The sequence below is a fragment of the Panicum hallii genome, chromosome 3 (assembly GCF_002211085.1).
Source record: "Panicum hallii strain FIL2 chromosome 3, PHallii_v3.1, whole genome shotgun sequence".
NCBI classification, from domain to species: domain Eukaryota; kingdom Viridiplantae; phylum Streptophyta; class Magnoliopsida; order Poales; family Poaceae; genus Panicum; species Panicum hallii.
The window spans coordinates 10,961,290-10,970,516 of NC_038044.1; the positions used below are offsets into that span (position 1 = coordinate 10,961,290).

The following is a 9,227-nucleotide window of genomic DNA, read 5'->3' on the forward strand; positions in this document are numbered from 1 at the left end:
CCGGGGGCTCAGGTGCAGAAGGGACGGGATCCATAAAAAATGAGTGAGCTCTGCTCGTACAAGTGTAAAGAAAAGTTGGGTTGCGATCAAGATGATTAATACGAAGATCCGGTCGGATGCATCGTGAACGTCGTGAAAAGAAATAAAAAATTTCTATGGAGGATGAGAGCTAGACGGTGGTTGGATGAACGCATGGCATCATTTGCGTGATGGTGGCTGGCCAGTGGGTTTGTGTGTGTGGTGCTTCCGGGGTGAAAATATCCGCAATGGTCTGAAATTTTTGAGCTTTGAAACTCCTTTTGTTTTGCAGGGCGATGATTAGCTCAGATGATGGGATTTATCTGACCAAACGGCGGGTTTTAGCCACAAACCAGAGATAAAAATGCAGTTTTGAGAATTTTGCTCACAAAACTGTGCATTGCCTCTGAATTTATCTGGTTTTAGACAGAGTTTTGATGGATAGTTGCGTTTCAGAGAAAGTGATTGCTCAGCACCTCATACGCCTAGGCCTAGCTAGTAGCTTCTCATCTGCACGTGGATAGCTAAGGTTTTAGCAGTCAATTTTTTGTCGAGTAACTTTTTCGCTGAAAGCAATTAGCCAAATAACAGATAGATCCACTGTAAAATTGTAAATCTCTCTGCAGAGAAGACAAAACTAAGTGGAGTACCTCGGTCAAGTGCAACTTAGTTTTGGCCATTATCTCTGATGAAACCCTGTCTGCCTTGGCCTGGACTGTTGGACGCGTCCCGGAAAAATCTGTCAAACTGACTACCGGACGGCAACCGCACCTAACACGAACCGAATCATTCATTCATTCGGACGCCAAAACATTTGCCGTTAAATAACCCGCGCCGCTTGCATTATCGTGGCAGCCAGTTCCACTCTCGCTTCGCCCGTCGGCTCCCTTGCTTACAAGCACCGGCAAGGAAAGGCTCGGTCTTTCCCCGGCCGTGCTCCACCGCAGCAATGGAGGCTCCTCTCCTCCTCCCCGTTTCCGCCGCCGCCGCCTCTTCGTCCTCCTCTGTTGACATCGACGACATCACCGTCCACGCTGTTCGGGCCCCTCGGGTGTCTTCCTCCTCCCCTTCCACGCAGAGCATCGTGTTCCGCGTCGTGGCCGTGATCGCCGTCGCGTGCGCGTCCCTGTTCGCGCAGAACGAGGCCGCCAAGGGCTTCGGCATCGACGTCGTGAGCGCCGGCGCCCCGCGGGGCGATATCGCCGGCCAGCGGTTCGACCTCTTCCTCGTGTCCAACGGCCGCGCCGAGCGCATCCTGCAGTACGCCAGCCGCGGCGTGGAGCGCGCGCTCTTCCCGGACGCGTCGTTCCCGCGCAAGCAGGTCCGGCGCGTCACCGTCAAGATGGCCGGGCACAACCTCACCGCGGCCGCCACGGTGGACGCCGCCGCGGCGCCCGGAGAGTACGTCATCTCCCTGAGCCCCGCGCTCTTGTCCAGCACCGGCACAGCCTCCGCCGATGCCGTGGCCGCCGCGGTGCGCCGCGCCGTCGCGCGCATGTGGCTGTGGGACGGCCGCGGGGCCGCCCCCGCGCGCTTGACCGAGGCCATGGTGGAGTACCTCGCCTCCGCCGCGGCCGGCGACGCCGCCGCCGAGGTGTCTGCATCGCCTCTGTCGTCGTCGTCGTCGGACGACGGGGGACGCCGGTGCATGTCGGCACGGTTCCTGAGGCACCTCGAGCGGCAGCGCGAGGGCTTCGTCGCCCGGCTGAACCGGGCGATGCGGGACCGGTGGAGCGACGCCGCCGTGGACGCGGCGCTCGGCGCGCCGGCCCGCCACGCCTGCGCGGCCTACCGCGCGGCGACGCCGTCGACGGGGCAGGACGGACCCCGCCGCCACCACGCTGGTTGACTCCACGCCGGACGCCACCCGTGGTTCCAGCGTGGCAACGTGAGGCGGTCCGAAGCGAAGGGCAGTTCCGGTATTGTACACGCCCATGTGCGCCGCGCCCGGTGTATATTAATATTAAACCCGCCAATAGCGGGCGGTTAAGCGCGGGGTGGGGCATGGCCGCGGCCCTAATCGTGGCCGGAGGTGAGTGGGTGGTCGCTGTCGCCGTGGTTTCATACGCTGCTGCTTGTAATGATCCTAGTATGATTTATCGTACCAATGTGATGTGAGCAAAAGATTTTTGGTTGGCTACGTGGATGATCGTGGTTGCTGATAATGATACGAGGAAGGTTCCAGGGCTCCTGATTTGTGACCAGACGAAACGCAGGGGGCCCTGATGCTGGTGACCCGTTCTATCCATCACTGTCACTAGCGGATGATCCTTGGTTCGTGGCTTGCAGGTGATGATCGGACCTGATATTTCCCAGCGTAGCAGAAGGGGAAGAAACGGGAGGCCTGCGTGAAGGCTGGAGTCACTTCAGGTGTGATCCCACGGTTGTCTCGTTCTTCCTGTGGTAGCAGCTGAATGTTCCATAAAAACACCCAAGCAAAAAGTCGCCCAGTTTTGCACCAAAGATGCCGACGTCGCCTGCGAGCAAGAAGAATTCGCACAAATTTTGAACGGTTTGCCTCCTTGCGAGCAAAATGAACGGAGGAAACGCGATCGAACAAGCGACTATGCTCTGGAATTTCAGCTACAATGCCCGCAGCCACTGATTAGTTCGCCGGCGATCCCTGAAGGGAGAAACAGTGCCGTGATGTGCATGCATCTCGAGAGCGCGAGCAGGTCAGCCTGCTCTGAGAAACGGGATGCTCGTATCTGTTGCTCTCGGTACCTCGTTTCCCCAAGTTTCTTTAGAGCAAGTTGCGGCATTTCTTGAGCCGTCGGCACACTGCATTCGATGAGTTGTGATCACTGAATGGATCCAAGTCAGACGCCATGTGGAGTTCTGGATCAGAAAGGAACAGCGACAATAATACAAAAAGAGTACATCATTGACGCCAACCACTGTTCAGTACAAAGAGAAAGCCGTATTATTGGTAGATAAGCGCCGAAACGAAGCAAGACAGCATTGGACAATAAACTAGCTAGGGAGATGGGTGCTAGTGTAGTGTGGCCCCAGAAAAGGTTCCTGTTCATCCCGCTGGAAAATTCGTGCATGAACGTGACTGCCAATGGACTCCGTTTCTTCAGAAACGAATGCTCAACTTATCGCTCCTTCCTTCGACATCACACATGCGCCCTTTTTTCCTTCTATGAATGTTGATGTGCGTCGTAATCTAAAGAACATGAAGTTTTGCAGCCCTCGACGTCAACGCTCTGGAAACTTCGAACCGAACCAAGTGGACTCCGATAACCCTTACTGTTGAAAATGCCGCTTTTTTTCTGTTTGTCAGTCTCGTTTACTTGGTAACTGCTATGGCTGTACGTTTTTTTTCCCCGATAAAACGGCTGTACGATTTTGCCCTTGCGCCATTGGCAAAGCTTTTGGTTTTTTTTTGTGGGAAGAGGAGAATGGTATGCATGAGACCATGAGAGCAAGCAATTTGCAGTTTGTACTCAGCTCATGTGAGCTGTTCTTGCTCGTTTCCTTCTCCCTTCTCTTTCTCAGTTCCTTACACGGCAACTTGCGTTTCTTGTACCCTCATGCCACACCCCCACTCCACTGGAAACGGAATACATGCATGTGGTCAATGGCTGCATCCATGTCATACGCACGCCATCTGGATGAGAATAAACAACAGCAATAATACAAGCACACAGCAGGACATCATTGGAGCAAAATACGGTCAATATACAGTAGATTATTCCTGAGAGATGCAGAGAAGATTCAATCAGCACAAAAATAATCCAAAACAAAGGAGGAGGTGTGCAAGGAAATAGAACACAGGATGGCTTTGAATTTTGGGTGGTAACTCCGCCACACCGGGAGAGCGAGGAGTATGTTGAGGTGAAGAAAAAGCGCGCCACTTGTGTGATTGTGTTGTGTCCCTCTTGTCAAATTCAGATCTCTGTTTCTTCTACCCAATAACGCCGAGTAGTCGCCGTTAGCTGTAGATCGTAGAATTTTTCAGGCCTGGACGCGAAACCTCTGAAAACTGCTTGTAAGCGGCCGTGAGCCGCGTAAAAACTGCCGTGCACTTCCCCCCCGGTCAGTGTTGTCGCCCTGGCTGCCACGCAAAAGGTTCTTGGCTGAGGATGCTTCAGCAAACAATCATGTCACCGGAGCATGCAATGGGTTTCTCACCGAGGCACATGTACTTGTGGGGAGGGGGGGGGGGGGGGATGTCCCAAGTGTCAAGCATGCTGTCAATCAGCAGCTGAACAAGTGGCTGAGCGCGTTGATGCTGGAGTTGCTGGGTCCTTGAGGCTGGGTAAGCTCCCATTGGTGCCTGTCATGTGGCGGCCAGCCAACTCTGCAGTCTTGTCCTGGAACCAACACCACCTTCTGCTTAAACCAACTGCCTGACTGCGTTGCAGATGGTATGCAGATTCAGGGGTTGTCAGTAGTTTCCAAGAACCAGGAGTTATCGTGCCGCGTTCAAAACTACTAGATTTATTGTTTCGAATCATCTCATGGACATGGTCTTTTTTTTCAGAAAAGATCAGAGCATTTTATGTAACCGTAGTTTTTTTCCCCCAAAATCCAGAAATGTTTTGAACCTAGACAGGACCCCGGTCTTTGCTTCGTTGTATGGGCCTGTATTTCTGTTTCCTTTTTTTCTCCGAATAAAACTGCATGGGTCTCAACAGGATTAAGGCGTTGGCATTATTTGCTTGGATCAAAAGGAGGATTGAATTATTGTCTTCGGTCCATACTGAAGCTGACAGATGCTGGGTTGAGTTTCTGAACTGATTGGAGGTAGGGCCAGCACGAAGAACAGTGGGTCATTCACACCCGTTCAGTTCTCCACCGGAATCAAAAAAGCGCTATCATTTTTCTCCCCGAAGCGGGGATGGCCGTTGGTTGCAACTACAGGTCTGACCTGGATAATGCATGAGGCAGTGGTGCAGACTACAGAGAAGCGAGTTACTTCCTCTGCAGGGCCGATCTCGATGCCGAACTCCTGTCGCCGTCGCCGGTGACGCGCCAAGCTTTCTGCTCAGCTGGACCAGACGTTGAGAGGATTGAGGCTGGGTAGCTGAACTCTAGCTTTGCTGTCGATCGAGTGACGGCTTTGAGTTTAGCTGCCGGCGACTTACTACTTTGCATTGCTTTGGTCTGCAGCAGCATTTCCATGGATTTGTTACCTTTTCCTTTTTAACGAACAATTGCTGTCTTTCATGGAACTAGGAGGGTATGGGCATCGTGCCAATCACTTGAACAAGTAGCTGGCTTGGGCTCATCAGCTCCAACAGTTGCTGTCAGGTTCGCCCCCAACTTTTTTTGCAGTCCTGTCCTGGGAACCGGACGGCGTGGCTCTCGTGGATGATACAAACAGAATTACTATTACATTGGCATTATCTCCTTATCGGCTTGGATGATCTGATCGATGAGCTGCCTTGATCTCATGGAAAGTGATGGAAGTTGGCTGCAGTTTCCTGAATTGGTTGAAGACGAGGGTCGATATGAAATGAGTTCGTGGAGCGAAAGGTTTTGGGCCACAATGTAGCCTATGATCCGTGGGCCGTGGCCAACTTGTATTGGGCCGAGGAGAAACTATCAGCACCGGAGCCCAATTCTGCTCTCATTTGGCCCAATCATGTATGTCTTCTTTGATTTTTCTCATTTGGCTCAGTTCTGCTCAAATCTGCTCAGGCAAAGCGTCATTTGGTCTTTACTTGATGATTGGTCTAAGCCGCGGGCTATTGCCATTATCCCCAAGCAATCATCGCGCCATCCATAGTGTTATCAGCAATCCCGAGCACGGCAGGGAGCTCCAGACCACTACCCAAGCAAACGACACTAGTATAAAATGGGGAGGATGCGGCGGCAGCGGCTTTGTTTGCCTGCCCCTAGGCGTGGACGAAAATTCACAAACTTTCCTTCCGACAGCTTTTAAAATTCGCAAACAAGTTGCTAGTCTCGTCACTAGTGTTGGACCCCCTGTTCGAGCTACGACTATGACTGCCACACCCAAAGCCCACTAACGACGCCATGACTAGAACGCTTGCTTCTTGCTTCCACGGCAAATTCAATCAGACTGCAGTACTCCTCTGCGCCAAGTCTCAACATCATCCTTCTTTTGTTCCAAAAAAAGTTTGATTCCTAGTAGTTTCCCGTTTCCATACGAAGTCTCTGCACCTGAGAAATTCGGCCATTCCATGGAAACATTCTAGTAGGGTTCTAGTAGCCCAGCGGCCAGTGGCGACTGGCGACAGATTCCTTGGCTTTACACCAGCCTAGTGCGGCTTTGCATCTACTCGTGGCACTGCTGGGTTTAGCTGACCCCACTGTTCATCGGATGCTCAGGCTTCAGCGGGTGGCGAGTGGCGACCACGTTCTTCTTCTACTACTCCTAGGCGGCGCCGGCTAGCCCTGGACCTATGGCTCGGCTCGAGGGACAAAAGGCAAATCTCCGAGCTTTTTCAGTGGCCGGTCCGGCTCTGCTCCGCTCAAGAAGCGCGAAAAAGAGATGCAAAGCGTGGAGCGGAGAACCTGGATGGAGTCATCGGCTTGCTCCAGCTCAGGCGCTTTCCGTTTCGATGCGTCTTTTTGTACGCCCTGTGATCGCTGATCTATCGGCTAGTCCCTGGGCTTTGCACAGTAGAAAGGAGACGCAGGCAGGCCGACGGCATCAGATGAAAAGCTGGTCTCCTTCTCTTTAGTCTTTACCAACTTATCGCGAACTCGATCAAGACCAACCTGTTCGACGGGTAACGGCAACGTGCGTGCCATCAGGAAACGATGAGCTCGACATCTCTATGGTAGTACGGGGTTGAAGCAGTTCAGTGTGCACAATGACCTGAGAAGCAGGGTACAGAGTACAGTGATTCGGATACGTACATGATCGTTGCAATACAGGGTATAGAGTAGTACATGATTCAGCATGTACTTGCACAGGAGAAAGCAAGGAATCACATTCGCACACGAATCTGGAAGAAATTCGCTCCGATCTACAAGATAATCTAATCCCGGTGTGTGCCCGGCTGCACCAAACGGGAATCCATGGCTCATCATGGCGGCTAATTCGCCATCATGAGGGCAGTATACCCGTACCCCACCACATAGCATCAAGAATTTGTCCTCTCATTTCGTTCACCTCCCAACTCACCCAACCCTTTTTACTTTCCCACTCCTTTTGTCTTAATCTATTGCCCAGCACCGCGGATTAAAGCCCCTGGCCAAGCAGTCTCCCCGCCCAAGTTTCCTCTTATTCCCCGACCCGGCCTGCGAATTCATTAGTGTGCTGAAGAAACTGCGTCTGCACTCTGCACACCAGCAGCTTCTGCAGATAGGTGCAGTGAGTAGAAGAGTGGCAGCAGCAGAAGCAGCTGGCGAGCTCACTTTACACTTGCTCCTGAATCAGCACACCCCTGCCGGCTACTGGTAGGCACTTACCTTGTTTCGAGGCAGAGCTCAGAGCTGAGCAAGCTTCGCTCGGAGTGGTCAGGCGCCGGGCGAGCTCGAGGCGAGGGGGCTAGGCTCATGGAAGGTCTGAGGCCAGTCCATTGGCTGGCGTCTCTTCTCGCCGTCCTCATCTTCTGCCATGGTGAGTTCAACTGCACGCTGTCTCGCAGCTGTAGCTTCTTGATTGGCATGTCACTTGCAACGAACTTGGATTTGAACAGCAAAGCTGGTTGGTTACAGAGAGCACAGAATTTTCTGTGTGATTACGTAGATGCGCTGTTTCTGGTTGGAGATCGTGTGTTTGTCTTTTGCTTGCTTAGTCACTTGATTAAAGTCCGACGTGGTTGCTGCTGCTGACGAGCAGAGTGTCGTGTCACAAGTCGCAACAACAGACAAACACCCACTTTATCAGGATCAACTACGAAACAAATATTTGCTTTTGTTTTTTTAAATCGCCAGGGGAATTACGGTACTTAAAATCAAACTAAGCACAAGGCGAAAGCTTCATCCAGGTACTGGAAGTGAAAGATGGTGATTTGGTTCAAGCTGCAGGCAGGGGAAGCGAGCAGAGACCGGAGCACGCCAGGCTGGGGCGCGCCAGCGACACGCTGGAGCGGGACGTGACCTCGCCCCTGGCCACCGTCCCGGTGGTGACCCCCACGGTCACGACGCCCACGGCGATGCCCACCGCGACGCCGGCGACGCAGGCGCCGTCGCTGGCCGGCGGCGGTGGCGGGAGCTGGTGCGTGGCGAGCCCCAGCGCGAGCTCGACGGCGCTGCAGGTGGCGCTGGACTACGCGTGCGGGCAGGGCGGCGCGGACTGCTCCCCCATCCAGCAGGGCGGGAGCTGCTTCAACCCGGACACCGTCCGCGACCACGCCTCCTACGCCTTCAACAGCTACTACCAGAAGAATCCCGTCCAGACCAGCTGCGACTTCGGCGGCACCGCCGTCCTAACCAGCACCAACCCAAGTAAACTACTGTAACCATCAGCAAGCTCCTTCCAGAATACATCTTGATTAAAGAAAAAGAAATTTCTGCTTAGATATTCATCCGGTTCTTTCCAATCGTATCCGCAGGTACTTCGACATGTCAGTATCCATCAACGAGGTAGATTCTAGCAGTTAGCTCGACCGAAACTCAAACAAAAATTAAAAATTAACGCGCTGATGATTTCTCTGGTTTTTTATGAACTCTCTGACTGACAGCACCGGCGCTTCTGTCCTGAACACGTCGACGCCGTTGACGCCAACTTACGGGTCTCCTCCTGGCGGGTACGGGAGCGCTCCCCCCGTCGGATACGGCAACTCCCCGCCGCTCTACGGGTCCATGTCGCCGCCGGACTACGGCGACAACATCAGCGCCGCGGTGACGGTGTCCGGCAACAAGAAGACGACGATCCTGTCGCTGGCGACGTGCCTCCTGATCGCAACAATGACACTGGCCGGCTGAACCTCCACACGCAGTAGCCTAAGCCGCCGCGTCGCCGTTGTACTGTGCACACCGCAGGAAGTTCAGTCGCGGTACGTCCAGGTGTCAAAGGTGGTGAAGTCTTTAAGGCTGAAGGTGAGGTGGGAATCAGATCGCCATGACTTGATGCCGCAGAGGATGCAGAGGCGATGTACAAGTAATCTGCCGGATCGGAAGAGCAGATGCAGTCATGCAGATCAGTGACGCCGAGCAGATTGGCAGTAGTGTTGCCCTTGTCAGTACTCAGATATGTAAAGATAGACTGACAGATAGTAGCCCTTGTACTACTGAGATACTGATCGCGCTTCGTCTCTTTCGCCGGGAGCCTCCACCTGCCT

General features: G+C 53.5%; 2 protein-coding genes across 4 annotated transcripts; both read left to right on the top strand.

The window, feature by feature from the left end:
- The first annotated feature begins 820 nt into the window (after nt 1–820).
- LOC112887267 lies at nt 821–2,158 on the top strand. The gene has a single exon (XM_025953400.1). It carries the CDS (start codon nt 968–970, stop codon nt 1,865–1,867), a length of 900 nt encoding a protein of 299 aa, XP_025809185.1. The 5' UTR covers nt 821–967; the 3' UTR covers nt 1,868–2,158.
- A 4,964-nt stretch (nt 2,159–7,122) lies between these two features.
- On the top strand, nt 7,123–9,184 carry LOC112884549 (PLASMODESMATA CALLOSE-BINDING PROTEIN 2-like). Of its 3 annotated transcripts, none has more exons than XM_025949959.1 (4): nt 7,123–7,561; nt 7,932–8,391; nt 8,499–8,529; nt 8,628–9,184. In XM_025949959.1, the coding sequence occupies exons 1-4, from the start codon at nt 7,559–7,561 to the stop codon at nt 8,869–8,871; spliced, it is 738 nt and encodes a 245-aa protein (XP_025805744.1). In that variant the 5' UTR covers nt 7,123–7,558; the 3' UTR covers nt 8,872–9,184. The 3 variants fall into 3 exon arrangements, with proteins under 3 accessions (XP_025805744.1, XP_025805742.1, XP_025805743.1); XM_025949957.1 differs by having other exon boundaries at nt 7,124–7,561; nt 7,966–8,391; XM_025949958.1 differs by having other exon boundaries at nt 7,124–7,561; nt 7,972–8,391.
- The last annotated feature ends 43 nt before the right edge of the window (nt 9,185–9,227 follow it).

Coding starts and splice junctions, on each gene's coding strand:
- LOC112887267 (XM_025953400.1), top strand. CDS start 968: ATGGAGGCTCCTCTCCTCCTCCCCGTTTCCGCCGCCGCCGCCTCTTCG.
- LOC112884549 (XM_025949957.1), top strand. CDS start 7,498: ATGGAAGGTCTGAGGCCAGTCCATTGGCTGGCGTCTCTTCTCGCCGTC. Junction 7,562..7,965: donor CGTCCTCATCTTCTGCCATG/GTGAGTTCAACT, acceptor ATTTGGTTCAAG/CTGCAGGCAGGGGAAGCGAG. Junction 8,392..8,498: donor CCTAACCAGCACCAACCCAA/GTAAACTACTGT, acceptor TCGTATCCGCAG/GTACTTCGACATGTCAGTAT.